This window comes from Moschus berezovskii, chromosome 4 (genome assembly GCF_049115385.1).
Source record: "Moschus berezovskii isolate FMDL1 chromosome 4, NW_MosBer_1.0, whole genome shotgun sequence".
NCBI lineage: Eukaryota > Metazoa > Chordata > Mammalia > Artiodactyla > Moschidae > Moschus > Moschus berezovskii.
Window position 1 is genome coordinate 96,664,025 of NC_142463.1, and position 18,848 is coordinate 96,682,872.

Consider the following 18,848-nt stretch of genomic DNA (forward strand, 5'->3'; position numbering starts at 1 on the left):
TTAAATGCATGCTAGGTGGAGTCGACCAGCTCCTTGCTCGCAAAGTCTCCCTCCTCCGGAAAGCCCCGCCAGCCTCCAAAACTCACTCCAGTCTCAGCCACGCCCCACCGGCCAAAGACTTGGTTTTCCCCCCGCCCCACTTTCGATTTCGGCGCGCCGCGAATCTCAGGGCTGCCGTGATTGGTTGGAGGTGAGCACATTTCCTGTCTGATTGGCTGATAGTGCCAGGGTGGGTGTGGCTAAAGCCGCGGCGGTGAATTATGGGGGATTAAGAGTGGCCGAGGTGGGTGACGATTGTTTCTGAATGAGGAGGGCGGGGAAAAAGGCGGGAGGAGGCGTTGGGAGAGGCGGGGGCTTCGGAGAAGAGGAAGGCTGGAGCGAGATGGAAGTAGTTAGGTGTCCGGAGCATGGTAGGAGGTCAGGGTCCAAGGGTCCAAGGGGTCTGCGAGCCTAGCGCGGTGTAATCGTTGTCGACCTTCTCTCCTTAGGGACTTTGTGTCTTCTGAAGACCGGCGTCCGAGAAGGCCCGAACAAAGGAAAGAGCTTCTACGTGTGCCGGGCGGACACATGCAGCTTTGTGCGGGCCACCGAGTAGGTCCCCGAGCCAGGTTCCCTGGGGCTGCGCGTGGCCACTCAGGAGGAGGCGCCGGCTCCGCGCTGCCCAAAAGGACCAGGAGAGCTGGGCCTCCTGGTCTGCAGAGCCAGGGCCCTCTAAGTAGTCGGTAATCCCCGGGTGTTAGGGACACGCTCCGCTGCCCCTTGCTCTGTGACCCGTGGCAGTTTACTTTTCCTCTCTGGGCCCCCCAAGGCTCTCACTTATAGTCTGGAGGATTGGCTACATCCGGATCCTTCTGGGCCTTTTCAGTTCTGGGTTCACTGGCCTGGCCTTAACCGTCCCTTTTCCTGTTGGGACGTTACTCCCATCCCGTTTATAATTGAGAACGTGCAGACATAGCAGAAAATAATTGGCTCCAGCTTTACACTAGTCTTCGGCCTAATTGGTTTCCAAATGTTTGAGGTTAAAACACCCTGGTAGTCAGATAAATGGGGCCCTTTAAAAACAGGATTCTCTGCGTTTAAGTGGTGAGTTTGATACTCGAAAAAAACAAATTAGGGATTAAAGCTGAAAAGACATAAATAATCTGATTCAGCACTCTAGTTTTTACAAAATTAAAAGCTGAGACCGAGAAATACTAAGCATCATCTTTGAAGTGAGAAAATACTGTTCTCATAAGTGTTGTTAATATTTCATAGTACCTGGTGTCCAGTTTCTATGTGAAATTTTAGACTATCACATCACAAAATTATGCATTTTTTCCTGCTTTCTATTGAACTTGGTTTAGAAAAGGCATTTTCTACATGTGTAAGACACTATGGATATCAATAGAAAATATTTTTTTTCAACACATATATTAGCTTCTCATGTTTCCCCCACGTGATTTAGATGATTTGTGTTTTTGTTACACTTTGAAACTTAAGTGGAAGATTTTTACCTTTTTTTCAGATTTAGAAAATAAATTTTTTAGAGGAAGTATTTTCTTAGCCTTCTAATAAGTTGTTTTTTCATTTGAAAGAAATTACTGGGATCCATTTAAATTAAATACAAAATGATTTTATTTAAATTAGTGTTAAATCTTAAGATAGAAGGGACCAAACAAATTACTCAAGCTATAAACATCATTGTGTCAGGGTTTACTGTTTAATTTCTATTATGTATATGGAGCTACTTAGGTTCAATACCCAGCTCAAGTTTCATCAGATATGAAAGCACATTTGGATTTGTAGATATTAAATATTAATGGAAGCATAAGATTTGGTTTTAAATGAAAATGCTCTTATGTAAAGTACCATTTATGAAAACATATTGCTATACAAACTAGTATAATATTTGACTCAAAGATGGTTATTTGATAATTTGACCCATTTAGAATATGTCTGGTAACCAGATTATAAGCAAAAAGAAGGAAAATGCCACAGGTCATATGAGAGTACTTTAGATTTTCACTCTCAAATATTATACATTAATTCTTTCCTAGTAAGAAGTAGAGCTCAATCCTGGGTGTTCTTTGGAAGGACTGAGCTGAAACTCCAATACTTTGGCCACCTCATGCAACGAGTTGACTCACTGGAAAAGAATGATGCTGGGAAGGATTGGGGGCGGGAGGAGAAGGGGACGACAGAGAATGAGATGGCTGGGTGGCATCACTGACTCAATGGACATGAGTTTGGGTGAACTCCGGGAGTTGGTGATGGACAGGGAGGCCTGGCGTGCTGCGGTTCATGGGGTCGCGGAGAGTCGGGCACGACTGAGCGACTGAACTGAACTGAAGAAGTTGGAAGGGAGGAGTTAAACTTAGGCTAATCAAGCATGAAGTGAATTAGTAGAGTGTGTTGCCAGAGTCCTCATGTTGATAGTGACAGCTAACAGGTTATTAGAGGGAAAAGGATGATAGGAGAACCTGGGAAAAATTCACAGCTTGGAGGAATCACAATATAGTGCTGCTGCTGCTGCTAAGTCACTTCAGTCACTTCCGACTCTGTGTGACCCCAGAGATGGCAGCCCACCAGGCTTCCCCGTCCCTGGGATTCTCTAAGCAAGAACACTGGAGTGGGTTGCCATTTCCTTCTCCAATGCATGAGAGTAAAAAGTGAAAGTGAAGTCGCTCAGTCCGACTCTTAGCGACCCCGTGGACTGCAGCCTACCAGGCTCCTCTGTCCATGAGATTTTCCAGGCAACAGTACTGGAGTGGCTTGCCATTGCCTTCTCCGAGTATAGTGCTACATAACGCAATATCATTTTAAACTTGAGTCCTCAGGAGAAAGGTAGGTATGTTTATTGTCATGCTTAATTTGGGGGCATGAGAAAAGATGAAAAGATGGGCCGTTTCCCCAGAGGAATGCACATGGACAAGAAACTGTGTGGGATTTACAAACCCAGTAGAGATTATATGGGCCCTTATGTTTAAAACACATATTTTAGATTTCATTTTAGGATATTGACCTCTATTCTTTGCCTTCTAAAACACAAATTTCCGTTTTGTTTTTTTTCCCTTCTAGCATTCCTATTTCTCACTGTTTATTGCATGAGGACTTTGTGATAGAGCTTCAGGGTCTGTCTCTATCACAGGGCAAGAAAGAATACAGGTAAGTGTCCAAAAGGAACAGCTAAGTGTATTTGTTTTTGTTTTCCTTTGCCTGGAAGGGTTATGGTCAGGTGTTTTCCTCGGATTGACTAGTCTTTAAAATCAGTAAAAAACAAATGGTGTTTCTGTATGTATTGAATATCTCCTGGACTGTCACTTCCTAACTTCTGAGCTACTTGTTGGTGTGAGAAGCCTGACCTCTGGTTCATTTCTGGATAAACTGCTTCACCTCCCTCCCTCTCCAGCTTTCAAGTAGCCAATAACATCAACTCACCAACAGTCATTAATTTGCACTTGCTTGTCAACTTTCTCATTCTTGTAGTAGAACAAAAGTGAAAGTTAGCTGCTCAGTGGTTTCTGACTCTTTGCGACCCCATGGACTGTTGCCCACCAGGCTCCTCTGTCCATGGGATTCTCCAGGCAACAATACTGGAGTGGGTTGCCATTCCCTTCTCCAGGGGATCTTCCCCACCTGGGGATTGAACCTGGGTCTCCCGCATTCCAGGCAGAATCTTTACCATATGAGCCAAGAGGTAATGTGTAAAAATGTCTAATGTATGTTAAGCACTCAATAAGTGCTAGTTTCCTTTTCTACGGGAACTCAGAAGAAGGACAGGGAAGTCTGTATAGGTGGCAGATGATATTTGTCATGAGTATTGAAAAGTAAGTAGGAATTCCCTAGGGGCAAAAAAGAGGTCGTATATAACAGACCAGTATCCTTCATTAGTATACGGAGCATGAAGTAATTGCAAACATTTGGTTCAATGGTTTTTTGTTTGTTTTTTAGTCACTAAGTCATGTCCAACTCTTTTTCGACCACATGGACTGTTGCCCACCAGGCTTCTCTGTCCATGGGATTTCCCAGGCAAGAATACTGGAGTGGGTTGCTGTTTCCTTCTCCAGCGGATCTTCTCAACCCAGGGCTCAAACCCACGTCCCTGGCATTGGCAGGCAGATTCTTACCACTGAGCCACCAGGGAAACTGTTCAGTGGTTGTTTAGCATATATTTAAGTGGAGATTTCAGAAGATAAGACTGGCCAGAAAGGCAGAGGCCATATGTAGTCGTCTTTATATGACATTTATATGTAATGCTTTCATATGACAGTTTGAAATTTATATATTCTAGATTGATTTCCCCCCCCAAATATAGGCACTCAAGTACCATCTTCACAATTTTACATAACTGAAAACTGCCTGTACTACTCTTTCTTTACTGAGTTATGCATGCGGTAAGATGCACAGTTCTTAAGTGTTCAGCTAGTTGAGTTTTGTTTGTTTTCTGATTGAGTTTTAAGAAAGATATATACCCATCCTTAAAACCAAGATCCCAGTCAAAATATAGAATATTTATTTCCATTACTGCATTAAGTGCCGTTGGATCCCGTCTAGATAATCCCCCCACCTATCATAGCTAATCACTGTTTTGATTCATCCTGCATGTATTCTTTTGTATCTGGCTTCTTTTGTGTAACAGTGTCTATAGAGTAGAGATTCGTCCACGTAGTTGTATCTATCGGTAATTCATTCTTTGTTATTGCCCAGAATACCACTTTGAATACCATTTATGAAAGCCATTTTGTTTCATGTAGTTTTTTGCTATTTCTGTGTATCTTCTTTGATGAAGTATCTGTTTAAAATTTTGCCCATGTTTTTATTTTTTTTAAATTAATTTATTTTTTATTGGAGGCAGATTATTTTACAATATTATATTGGTTGGTTTTGCCATACATTGACATGAATTCGCCCCGGGTGTACATGAGTTCCCCCTCCTGAATCCCCCTCCCACCTCCTTCCTCCCTTTATCCTCCCTCTGGGTCATCCCCGCACGCCAGCCCCGAGCATCCTATAACATGCATCGACCCTGAACTGGTGATTCGTTTCACATATGACAACATACATGTTTCAACGCCATTCTTCCAAATCATCCCACCCTCACCCTCTCCCACAGAGTCCCAAAGACTGTTCTATACATCTGTGTCTCTTTTGCTGTCTCGTATACAGGGTTATCATTTGCATCTTTCTAAATTCCATATATATGCGTTAGTATACTGTATTGGTGTTTTTCTTTCTGGCTTACTTCACTCTGTATAATAGGCTCCAGTTTCATCCACCTCATTAGAACGGATTCAAATGTATTCTTTTTAATGGCTGAATAATACTCCATTGTGTTTATGTACCAAAGCTTTCTTATCCATTCGTCTGCAGATGGACATCTAGGTTGCTTCCATGTCCTGGCTATTATAAACAGTGCTGCGATGAACATTGGAGTACATGTGTCTCTTTCAATTCTGGTTTCCTCGGTGTGTATGCCCAGGAGTGCGATTGCTGGATCATATGGCAGTTCTGTTTCCAGTTTTTCGAGGAATCTCCACACTGTTCTCCATAGTGGCTGTACTAGTTTGCATTCCCACCAACAGTGTAAGAGGGTTCCCTTTTCTCCACACCCTCTCCAGCATTTATTGCATGTAGACTTTTGGATAGCAGCCATTCTGACTGGTGTGAAATGGTATCTCATTGTGGTTTTGATTTGCATTTCTCTGATTATGAGGGATGTTGAGCATTTTTTCATGTGTTTGTTAGCCATCTTTATGTCTTCTTTGGAGAAATGTCTGTTTAGTTCTTTGGCCCATTTTTTGATTGGGTCATTTATTTTTCTGGAATTGAGCTGCAGGAGCTGCTTGTATATTTTGGAGATTAATCCTTTATCAGTTGCTTCATTTGCTATTATTTTCTCCCATTCTGAAGGCTGTCTTTTCACCTTGCTTATAGTTTCCTTTGCTGTGCAGAAGCTTTTGATTTTAATTAGGCCCCATTTGTTTATTTTTGCTTTTATTTCCAATATTCTGGGAGGTGGGTCATGGAGGATCCTGCTGTGATTTATGTCAGAGAGTGTTTTGCCTACGTTCTCCTCTAGGAGTTTTATAGTTTCTGGTCTTACATTTAGTTTTCTAATCCATTTTGAGTTTATTTTGGTGTATGGTGTTAGGAAATGTTCTAGTTTCATTCTTTTACAAGTGGCTGACCAGTTTTCCCAGCACCACTTGTTAAAGAGACTGTCTTTTCTCCATTTTATATTCTTGCCTCCTTTGTCAAAGATAAGGTGTCCATAGGTGCATGGATTTATCTCTGGGCTTTCTATTTTGTTCCATTGATCTATATTTCTGTCTTTATGCCAGTACCATACTGTCTTGATGACTGTGGCTTTGTAGTAGAGCCTGAAGTCCGGCAGGTTAATTACCCCAGTTCCATTTTTCTTCCTCAAGATTGCTTTGGCTATTCGAGGTTTTTTGTATTTCCATACAAATTGTGAGATTATTTGTTCTAGTTCTGTGAAAAATATCGTTGGTAGCTTGATAGGGATTGCATTGAATGTATAAATTACTTTGGGTAGTATACTCATTTTTACAATATTTATTCTTCCAATCCACGAACACGGTATATTTCTCCATCTATTAGTGTCCTCTTTGATTACTTTCAGTAGTGTTTTATAGTTTTCTACGTACAAGTCTTTTGTTTCCTTAGGTAGATATATTCCTAAGTATTTAATTCTTTTCGTTGCAACTGTGAATGGAATAGTTTCCTTAATTTCTCTATTTTCTCATTATTAGTGTATAGGAATGCAAGGGATTTCTGTGTGTTGATTTTATATCCTGCAACTTTACTGTAATCATTGATTAGCTCTAGTAGTTTTCTGGTAGAGTCTTCAGGGTTTTCTGTGTAGAGGATCATGTCATCAGCGAACAGTGAAAGTTTTACTTCTTCTTTTCCAATTTGTATTCCTTTTATGTCTTTTTCTTCTCTGATTGCTGTAGTCAAAACTTCCAGAACTATGTTGAATAGTAGTGGTGAGAGTGGGCACCCTTGTCTTGTTCCTGACTTTAGGGGAAATGCTTTCAGTTTTTCACCATTGAGGATAATGTTTGCTGTGGGATTGTCATATATAGCTTTTATTATGTTGAGATATGTCCCTTCTATTCCCACTTTCTGGAGGGTTTTTATCATAAACGGATGTTGAATTTTGTCGAAGGCTTTCTCTGCATCTATTGAGATAATCATATGATTTTTATTTTTCAGTTTGTTAATGTGGTGTATTACGTTGATTGATTTGCGGATATTGAAGAATCCTTGCATTCCTGGGATAAAGCCCACTTGGTCATGATGTATGATCTTCTTAATATGTTGTTGGATTCTGATTGCTAGAATTTTGTTAAGGATTTTTGCATCTATGTTCATCAGTGATATTGGCCTGTAGTTTTCTTTTTTTGTGGGGTCTTTACCAGGTTTTGGGATTAGGGTGATGGTGGCCTCATAGAATGAGTTTGGAAGTTTCCCTTCCTCAGCAATTTTCTGGAAGAGTTTGAATAGAATAGGTGTTAGCTCTTCTCTAAATTTTTGGTAGAATTCAGCTGTGAAGCTGTCTGGACCTGGGCTTTTGTTTGCTGGAAGATTCCTGATTACAGCCTCTAGTTCCGTGCTTGTGATGGGTCTATTCAGATTTTCTATTTCTTCCTGATTCAGTTTTGGAAAGTTGTACTTTTCTAGGAATTTTTTCATTTCTTCCAGGTTATTCATTTTATTGCCATATAATTGCTGATAGTATTCTCTAATAATCCTTTGTATTTCTGTGTTGTCAGTTGTGATCTCTCCATTTTCATTTCTAATTTTATTGATTTGGGTCTTCTCCCTTTGTTTCTTGATGAGTCTGGCTAGTGGTTTGTCAATTTTGTTTACCTTCTCAAAGAACCAGCTTTTGGCTTTGTTGATTTTTGCTATGGTCTCTTTTGTTTCTTTTGCATTTATCTCTGCCCTAATTTTTACGATTTCTTTCCTTCTACTGACCCTGGGGTTCTTCATTTCTTCCTTTTCTAGTTGCTTTAGATGTAGAGTTAGGTTATTTAGTTGATTTTTTTCTTGTTTCTTGAGTTGTGCCTGTATTGCTATAAACTTCCCCCTTAGCACTGCTTTTACAGTGTCCCAGAGGTTTTGGGTTGTTGTGTTTTCATTTTCATTCATTTCTATGCATATTTTGATTTCTCTTTTTATTTCTTCTATGATTTGTTCATTATTCAGCAGCATGTTGTTCAGTCTCCATATGTTGGCATTTTTAATAGTTTTTCTCCCGTAATTAAGATCTAATCTTACTGCATTGTGGTCAGAAAAGATGCTTGGAATGATTTCAATTTTTTTGAATTTACCAAGGCTAGGTTTATGGCCCAGGATGTGATCTATCCTGGAAAAGGTTCCGTGTGCGCTTGAGAAAAAGGTGAAATTCATTGTTTTGGGGTGAAATGTCCTATAGATATCTATTAGGTCTAACTGGTCTATTGTATCATTTAAAGTTTGTGTTTCCTTGTTAATTTTCTGTTTAGTTGATCTATCCATAGATGTAAGTGGGGTATTAAAATCTCCCACTATTATTGCATTGTTGTTAATTTCCCCTTTCATACTTGTTAGTAATTGTCTTACATATTGCGGTGCTCCTATGTTGGGTGCATAAATATTTATAATTGTTATATCTTCATCTTGGATTGATCCTTTGATCATTATGTAGTTTCCTTCTTTTGTCTCTTTTCACAGCCTTTGTTTTAAAGTCTATTTTACCTGATATGAGTATTGCTACTCCTGCTTTCTTTTGGTCTCTATTTGCATGGAATATCTTTTTCCAGCCTTTCACTTTCAGTCTGTATGTGTCCCTCGTTTTGAGGTGGGTCTCTTGGAGACAACATATATGGGGGTCTTGTTTTTGTATCCATTCAGCCAGCCTTTGTCTTTTGGTTGGGGCATTCAACCCATTTACGTTTAAGGTAATTTTTGATAAGTACAATCCCATAGCCATTTTCTTTATTGCTTTGGGTTCGAGTTTATACACCCTTTCTGTGTTTCCTGTCAAGAAAAGATCCTTTAGCATTTGTTGGAGAACTGGTTTGGTGATGCTGAATTCTCTCAGCTTTTGCGTGTCTGTAAAGCTTTTGATTTCTCCTTCATATTTGAATGAAATCTTTGCTGGGTACAGTAGTCTGGGCTGTAGGTTATTTTCTTTCATCACTTTAAGCATGTCTTGCCATTCCCTCCTGGCCTGAAGAGTTTCTGTTGAAAGATCAGCTGTTATCCTTATGGGGATCCCCTTGTGTGTTATTTGCTGCTTTTCCCTTGCTGCTTTTAATATTTGTTCTTTGTTAATTTGATTAATATGTGTCTTGGAGTATTTCGCCTTGGGTTTATCCTGTTGGGGACTCTCTGGGTTTCTTGGACTTGGGTGATTATTTCTTTCCCTATTTTAGGGAAGTTTTCAACTATTATCTCCTCAAGTATTCTCTCATGGTCTTTCTTTTTGTCTTCTTCTTCTGGGACTCCTATGATTCGAATGTTGGAGTGTTTAACATTGTCCCAGAGGTCTCTAATATTGTTCTCATTTCTTTTAATTCGTTTTTCTTTTTTCCTCTCTGTTTCATTTATTTCTACAATTCTATCTTCTAGCTCGCTTATCCTGTCTTCTGCCTCTGTTATTCTATTGTTTGTTCCCTCCAGAGTGTTTCTGATCTCTTCTATTGCATTATTCATTGTATATTGACTCTTTTTTATTTCCGCTAAGTCCTTATTAAACCTTTCTTCCATCTTCTCAATCCTTTTCTCCAGGTTATTTATCTGTAACTCTATTTTGTTTTCAAGATTTTGAATCATTTTCACCACCAAAATTCGAAATTCTTTATCATGTAGATTCCCTATATCTTCCTCTTTTGTTTGTGTTGGTGTAAATTTTGCCCATGTTTTTAATTGAAATTTTTATTGAGATAATTATAGATTCACGGGCAGTTTAAGAAATAGTACAAGGAGATCCTCTGCAGACTTTGTCTAATGGTATGTATGTATTTATACATTTAGGTCTATGCACCTTTATCATGTGGGCATGCATGCGTGCTTAGTTGCTCCATCATCTCTGACATGTTGTGACCTCATGGACTGTAACCTGCCAAGTTCCTCTGTCTGTGGCATTTTCCAGGCAAGAATACTGGAGTGGGTTGCCATTCCCTTCTCCGGGGATCTTCCCAACCCAGGGATTGAACCGAGATCTCCTGCATTGCAGGCAGTTTCTTTACCACCTGAGCCACCTTTTGTGTGTTTACTACAGCAGTCAAGATACTGAGCAGTTCCTTTACCAGAGGATCCTTCTTGTTGCCCTGCTGTAGCTGTACCCACCTTCCTCTTACTTCCCTCTGTACACTCCTGGCAACCATGAACCCGATCTCTAGCTCTAAAATGTTGTCATTTCAAAATGTTACATACATGGACTCATATAGTGTAACTTTGGGGGATTTTTTTCTGTTTTTAAAATTGTGTTGTCTTTTGTTATTGAGTTGGAGGAGTTCCTTATGTGTTCTCTGCACAGGTCCTTTGGCAGATATATATATCATGTATATTTTCTGCCAGTCTATGGCTTTGGTTTTCTTGACTGTCTTTTGAAGAGTAGAAACTTTTCATTTTATGTAATCCAATCTATCATTTTTTTTATGATTTGTGCTTTTTGTCTTCTATGAGACATCTGTGCCTATCTCAAGATCATAAAGTTCTCCAGTGTTTTTTTTTTTAGTTTTATAGTTGTTTTATTTTTTTTAATGACTTTTTTGTTTAGTCTACGCCTTTTGTTGTTCAGTTGCTCAGTCTTGTCCAACTCTGCAAGTCCATGGACTGCAGCACGCCAGGCTTTTCTGTCTTTCACTCTCTGTGCCCTACCTCAGATTAATTTGACATATCTTATGAGACAGAAGGTCATTTATTTTTTCATGTAGTATTGAATGAATGCTATTCAATTGTTTCAGCACCATTTTTTGAATGTTTCCCATGGAAACACTTGGCACCTTTGTGAAAAATTGGTTGACCACCATGTGTGGATCTATTTCTGGACTTGCTAATCTCTTCCATTGATCTTTTTGCCTATCCTGACGTGATCAGATAAGATCCTATGAGTCTTCCAACTTCCTCTTCAACTTTTGCTATTCTGGGTCCTTTACATTTCCATGTAAAATGTAGAATCACCTTTTACAGTTTCCTCAGAAAACCCAGTTGGTATTTTATTGAATCTGTATAGATCAGTGTAGGGAGAACTGATATTAATCTTGATCTTCCAGTCCATGAGCATGGTGTGTTTACTGATGACATTTAAAATTTCTTTCAGCATTGTGGAATAGTTCTGATTATAGAGTGCTATATACCCTTTTGGTTCATTTTAGTCCTCAGTGTTTATGTTTCTTGACACTCTTATGAATGGAATTTAAAAAAAATCATTTGTTTACTTATTTTTGGCTATGTGGGGTCTTTGTCGCTTTGCACGGGCTTTCTCTAGCTTTGGTGAGTGAGGGCCTCTCTTTGGTTGCAGTATGTGGGCTTCTCATTGCTACGGCTTCGCTTGCTGAGGAGCACAGGCTCTAGGCTCTCAGGCTTCAGTAGTTGTAGCATGCGGGCTCAGTAGTTGCAGCTTGTGGGCTCTAGAGCACCGGCCCAGCAGTTGTGGCTCACTAGCCTAGTTGCTCCGCACATGTGCGATCTTCCAGGACCAGGGATCCAAGCTGTGTCCCCTGCATTGGCAGACTCTTATCCACTGTGCCACCAGAGAAGTCTTTATAAGTGGAATTTTTAAAAATTTCACTTTTCTATTGTTTCCTGCTAGTACAGTGGGGCCAGTAAGCCTTTAGTGCCTGAAGTTAGAACAGTATCCTTTACATACTACTGGGGGCCCTGGATCATACAGAAATACTGTTCTGTGTGGTAGGAAGATGGTGAAGAATTTTTTATTCAATTTACATCAAAAGAAGAACTATCCAAGTTAGATTAGGAAGTGATGGCAGTGGAGGCAAGGAGCCCACTGAACTATTTGGGGGTATAGAATGCCTACTACATGGCATGTTCATGACCTCTTCATAGAATCTACTGTGATAGGTTTCAATATCCCTGTTTTATAGACAGATGAGGAAACATTTAGAGAGGTTAGAAAAGGAATTTGAGGTCCCAGCATTATAATGTGGCATGGCTGGGATTTGAGCCTTGTTGTGTTGTTATTTAGGTGCTAAGTTGTGTCTGATTCTTTTGTGACCCCATGGAATGTAACCCTCCAGGCTTCCCTGTCTATGGGAATTCCCTGGCGAGAACACTGGAGTGGGTTTCTAGTTCCTTCTCCAGGGGACCTTCCCAATCCAGGGATTGAACCTACATCTCCTGCATTGGCAGGCAGGTTCTTTGCCACTGAGCCACCAGGGAAGCCCCTGGGATTTGAGCCTAAATCTAACCAACTCCAGGCACACCCACTTTCTCTAAGTGAAAGATAATTTGGATTGAAGCCCTGGCAGTAGAGTTGGGTGTGCTTAGACCAGTGAATCAGACTGCAGTGCAGAAGACCTGGGTTTGATCCTTGGATTAGGAAGATTTCCTGGAGAAGGGAATGGCTATCCACTCCAGCATTCTCGCCTGGAGAATTCCATGGATAGAGGAGTCTGGCAGGCTACAGTCCATGGGGTGGAGAAGAGTCAGACACAACTCCGTGACTAACACACACACACAGACTGGAGAACACTTGCTGAAAGAGAATTGATAAAGCATGTTTCCTGGTGGTTAAGCATGTTCTTTCCTCCATTTACTCAGCTGGGATAGCGGTCGTGGTAGCACTGGATTCCCCGTGCTATGAGGGTCAGTGCAGCCACGTGTGTGATCACTTCGTTTGGTGTTTAGCACATGCTCAGTGCTCAGGAAATGGTTTCCTGGTTGGGTTAGTTTACCATTAAGCAAAACAAGGAAGGAAAGTTAACGTCAGCAGAGGATGGCTAACACGTACAGCTTTGAACTCATTGTGTCTTATGTACACGTGAAGCAGACTGGATAGGTGAGTGGGCAGCTCCAAAGAGAGGTCTAGGCTGAGGGTAGAATCTTGAGAACTATTACTCTTCACACGACTGGTAGACGAGGCTGAGGTACTCATTATTTTAAAAATAGAAAAAGAATGCTTGAATGTATTTCTTTTAGCTCAAGTCTAGAACACTTATTAAGAGGTACTTATTAGAGCTTTGAAAAGATTGTTTTAGCACAAATAAAATACAGTTCTATGGCATACAACAAATTAACAACAAAGCAAAAAAAAAAAAAAACAGCTAAAAAATCCACCAAGTATGCCCTGGTAGGTGGTATAGGCTGAAAATTTAAAAAAGAAATAGGTATCTATGGATGATGACTTCCTTAGTAGACAGTAAAGCATTTAGCCAGAATCCCTGCACTCTGGAGAAAGACATCAGGTAGCAGAAGCTTTTCTTCCCCAGAATTGGGTTTTCTTTTCAAGAACTTAAAGGACTTTATATCCTTGAATTAGTACTGTTACGTTTAATGCTTAACCTAGCTAGGAGACAGGTGTAGCAGATTAGTGGAGGGGAGGTGTAAACTGAAGTAACACTAAGGTGCCCATTTTTCTTACCTTGGCATGAAGCTACTTTTTTGTGTAGTTCTCTTACTAAACACCAGATGGTGCCACTCACCAGCATTTGACTGGCTCTTCAGCCATGACCCCGTTGTTGGGCATTAAAGAAAACTATGATTGTTGCTCAGTAAAACCAGAGAGAAAAACTCCTGCCTTGACGTGACATGAACGATGTGGCACATGTTGACCTACAGATATTGGATATGGTCGTCAGGCTCCTGAGTTCCTGTTCTCTCCTCTCTTCCCTCTCTCTCTCTTTTAGCTTTTATTCTCAAGGATCAAAATAGGTGGTAATATTCTTTGTCTGTAGATTGGTAAAACAGGTTTTAGTTCTTTAAATATCTGGTTGTACTGGGATGTTCAAAATACCTTTATGTTTTTACTTTTTTTTTTAGGAGGTTTTTTTTTTTTTTTGGCTTCGCTGGGTCTTCATTGCTGTGCTCGGCCTTCTTCTAGTTGTGGAGAGCTGGGGCTGCTCTTCGCTGCAGTGTTCAGGCTTCTCATTGCAGTGACTTCCCCCGTTGTAGAGCAAAGGCTCTAGGCATGCAGGCTTCAGTAGTTGTAGCAAATAGGCTCAGCAGTTGTGACTCACCTGCTTGGCTGCTCCAAGGCATGTGGAATTTTCCCAGACCAGGGATCGAACCCATGTCCCCTGCATTGGTAGGCAGATTCCTATCCACTGTACCACCAGAGAGGTCCCCAGAATGCTTCATTTTTAATAGCATATGAATCTGCGCACATCTCGGACATCCCTTTTGTGGTCAGTTGATTACTGGGTAAAATTGGCATGCAGATTATCTTAATGATGATTAGCTAGGCTGGTGACAGACAGGCACTGGGACATGAGCCAGACGCATGCAGAAGGACCTTGGGCTCCAGCAACCCATAAAGAATCCCACTCAACAAAGCCGGTGCTGTGACTAGGTGCTGTGGACTGTCACACACTGTGCTGTACCACAGAGTAATCCTTGTATGGAAACAGTATTATGTGTGTGCTCACTCACTCAGTTGTGTCCGACTGTTTGCAGCCACAGGGACTGTAGCCCCCCCAACACTCTTCTGTCCGTGGGGTTTTCCAGGCAAGAATACTGGAGTGGGTTGCCCTTTCCTTCTCCAGGGGATCTTCCTGACCCAGGGATTGAACCAGCATCTCTTGCATCTCCTGCCTTGGAAGGCCCACTGGGACACCTGGGAAGCCCATGGAGAGGATATTAGCCTTTTATGATGTGTACAGCAATTCCTTTCCTCAGGTTGCCTTTTGTCTTATAATTTTGCCTATGGTATTTTTACTATATGGACATTTAATACTTCTATGTAGTCAAATTACTAAATCCTTTATCTCTCAGATGCAGGATTTTGTCATTCCCTTTTTATTTTAAGATTGCCAAAATATTCATCGCCATTTTTTTTTCCTAGAACATTTACAGTTTTATTCTATACATTTCTGTTCCATCTTGAATTTTTGTGTAAAAGATAAGGTAGAAATCCAGCTTTATGTTTTTCCATTGCTGCATGTGGAGAAGTGAACGCATATTTCTAAGGGCCCTAACGATTGGGCTAAGAGTTAGACACAGGAAGGTTGGTGAGCAGTCTGATCTGCATGTTAGAGTGCTAAATTGTATGTGTTCGAATGCCAGATGTTTCTCTGACTGTAAAACCAACAGTAAGAGATTAAGGCTGATGAAGGTTACTGAGAAAGTGGAGGAATTGAGACTTGAGCTTGGCCTTGAATGACCCCTAGCTGGTTTCTTCATTTTTCTTGTTCATAACCTATGCCTTGGAAAATAATTAATGCATATAGAAATTACGCTGTTTTTCATAGTGGACTCAGTGTTTGGGTTCTCTGTGACAGTGTATTTCCACTGCTTTCTCTATTGATTTACAATTTAATAAACATAACAAACTTTTATCCTAAAAACAGAGAAGCTCATCTAGATTGTTTTTAATAAAAATGTAAGCAGAAACATTTTTTGCAGTATGCCTAGCACAGAGTTGATGCTCAGTGTGTGTTGTTTACTTCCCTCTTTCTCCAAATCTTGCCCTTCTTCTGAAAGTCTATGAAGTTTGGGCTTTAAAATACATGCTATTTATAAAATATTCTTCCAGTTAAGGTTTCAGGTACTTGATACACGTTGAACAGCAAGAATTTGTTTTTGACTTCTTTTCATGAGTAGCAGTACTCCCTAATAGTAGCCCCTGAGTTTTTTTCAATCAAGGCATTTCAGAAATTTTCAGAAGTATATGCTCAGAACTAAATTTTCTTATTGCAGTAAGAAAAAATTAAAGAGACCAACACATGTTTTTTATTGTGACCTTGAATGAGAAAATTATGAGTTTGTATGATACGAGCTGGTCCTTTCTTCTTTTTAATTTTTAAAAAATGGTTTTATGTATTTATTTTGGTTGCATTGGACCCTTTGTTGTCTGCATGGGCTTTCTCTAGTCATGGAGAGTGGGGGCTGCTCTCTGGAGGCAGTGTGTGGGCTTCTCCTTGTGGGGTCTTCTTTTGTTGTGGAGCACAGGATCTAGGTGCACGGGTGTCAGTAGCTGCAGGATGCAGGCCCAGTAGTTGTGGTGCATGGGCCTAAGTGCTCTGTGGCACGTGGAACCTTCCACGTTTGACCGGGGATCAAACCCATGTCCTGGCGTTGGCAGGTGGATTCTTACCATCTGTACCACTAGGAAAGTCCATGACTTCTTTTTCACTCTTATGGAATATCTGTCCATTTGGAGCTTGATATCTTTGCTTTTACATCCAAGTGAAGTAATGGCATTGAGGGGTTGTGATCTGCTCGGGATTCATTTTGAGTTAGGACTCACACAGTTGTGATTTGTGTTGTTATTTGTTGTTTAGTTGCTAAGTTTTATTCGACTCTGCAACCATGTATTGTGGCCCCCCAGGCTCCTCTGTCCCTGGGATTTCTCAGGCAAGAATGTTGGAGTGAGATGCCATTTCCTTCTCCAGAGGATCTTCCCAATGCAGGGATAGAACCCATGTCTCCTGCTTTGGTGGTCGGATTCTTTGCCGCTGAGCCACCAGTGAAGCCCTTGTGTTGTGTATCACAGTAGTAATTTAAGAAGTTAGAAAAAGGACAAGAAATTAAATAGAAAGAAAACAGGAAGAAGGAATTAATGTAGATAAAATGGAACTTAATGAAGTAGAAAGGAGAAAAAGTGAGCTAACAAAATCTAGAAGCTAACTGATGAAGAAAAACAGAGACGTCTCTAATATACAGCATGAAATATAGAGAGTTGCCCAATGGATATAGTAAAACACATGTGAAATGACATACGCAAAAGGTTATTCATTGTGATATTGCTTTTAACAGTAAAGGATTGGAAATAACCAGAGGGGTCTGGTTAAATAAATAATGGAACATCCTTATAGTGGAAAACGGCTGCTGTGTAAAAAACTGCAATTGTAGAAAATATGTACAGATAAGGAAGCCCTTTATGTATATGTTTTTATAGAAAAATCTCCAAGACATATTGTTCAGTTTTTTTGAAAAAAGTAAGCAAGATATTTGGTAGTATGTATACTATGCTACCAGAGAAGGCAATGGCAAGCCACTCCAGTACTCTTGCCTAGAAAATCCCATGGATGGAGGAGCCTGGTGGGCTGCAGTCCGTGGGGTCACTAAGGGTCGGACACGACTGAACGACTTCACCTTCACTTTTCACTTTCACACATTGGAGAAGGAAATGGCAACCCACTCCAGTGTTCTTGCCTGGAGAATCCCAGGGTCGGGGGAGCCCGGTGGGCTGCCGTCTATGGGGTTACACAGAGTCGGACACGACTGAAGTGACTTAGCAGCAGCAGCAGCAGCAGTAGCAGCAGCATATATGCTACCTGGACTTCCCTGGTGGCTCAACTGGTAAAGACTCCGCCTGAAATGCAGGAGACTCCAGTTTGATTCCTGGGTCTGGAAGATCCCCTGGAGAAGGGATAGGCTACACACTTAAGTATTCTTGGGCTTCCCTGGTGGCTCAAACAGTAAAGAATCCACCCTCAATGTGGGAGACCTGGGTTCGATCCCTGGGTTGGGCAGATCCCCTGGAGGACGGCATGGCAACCCACTGCAGTATTCTTGCCTGGAGAATCCCCAAGGACAGAGGAGCCTGGTGGGCTACAGCCCATGGGGTCGCAAAGAGTCGGACACAACTGAGCGACTTAGCACAGCCCAGCATACTATGCTACCCACTTGAGTAGATAAGGAAGAAATAAAGAAAATACATTGACCTGAATATTCATTAAAACCATCTCTGGAAAGGCAAACCAAAAACTAAGAGAAGTGGTTACTTGGGAGGGAAGTGAACTGAACAGATGGAGAGGAGGTGCTTTTCACTGTCGTTTTATTCGTTTTGATTGAGCATTTTACCTATTTAAACAATTAAATGGAATTCATATTTCAAAGGCTCTTATTTAACTGATTAAATGTTTTTGAGGAATCATTTGGTGTAAGGAAGAATTCAGTTGGTTCTGTTTAATTCACCAGTGTTTAACTATACAAACAGCGAGGCTTAGGAATAAAGAGATGGTTATCGCCTTCTAGTTGCTGACAGGCAGATATAAGCATAACACAACTATATATGACAAAAATACAGAAGCAGTCCAGTGCATGAACAGGGCAGAGAGCGTGCAAAGGCAGTATGTCTTGAATTGAGTGTGGAGGGACCTGTAGGATTGACAGCTGGTGATGGGGTAATGGTGGGCAGATAGGGATACAGAGGACATTGTTTGGATGGAGAGTGGTACATGCGCAAAGTCCAGTAGGATGGAGAGTGTGTGGCCTAGTTTGAGCAGGAGACAGCATAGCCATTTTTGCATAGCTGTAATATAGGTGGTGTTTGTGTGAGCAGGGACTGCCTTGCCTGGGATGTAGGCCTGTAGTCATTTTTTTTTTTTTAGTGAAAGATTGGAAACGGATACAAAAGTAGACAGGATAGAATTGCTGCGCGTGACCTTCAGCAGCCACACTCATGGCGAAGCTTGTTGCGTCTATATCCCTGCACCCTCCCCACCAGATCCTCCATGTTTGGAGACAGATCCCCACATAATGCCATTTCTTCTGTAAATATTTCAGTGTGTAGCTGTAAAAAATATGTACTGTTTTTGTTTAACCAATTGGAGTACAGATTTCCAGAAGATTCATAAATATTATAAATAACTTATTTTTGGTAGTTTTTGCTCGTTTGCTTAAGTCAGGATTCTCATAAGGTCTACAGATTGCAGTTAATTGATATATTT

General features: G+C 40.9%; 1 protein-coding gene across 2 annotated transcripts in view; it reads left to right on the forward strand.

Annotated features, from left to right (window-relative positions):
* The first annotated feature begins 320 nt into the window (after window positions 1-320).
* Window positions 321-18,848, forward strand: part of TTF2 (transcription termination factor 2) — a 57,003-nt gene continuing 38,475 nt past the window's right edge. For both annotated transcript variants that reach the window (XM_088835617.1, XM_055403782.2), the window contains exons 1-3: window positions 321-410; window positions 489-591; window positions 3,058-3,144. In XM_088835617.1, the coding sequence (XP_088691743.1) occupies window positions 383-410; window positions 489-591; window positions 3,058-3,144 (218 nt within the window). In that variant the 5' untranslated portion in view covers window positions 321-382. The remainder of the gene's footprint in view (window positions 411-488; window positions 592-3,057; window positions 3,145-18,848) is intronic.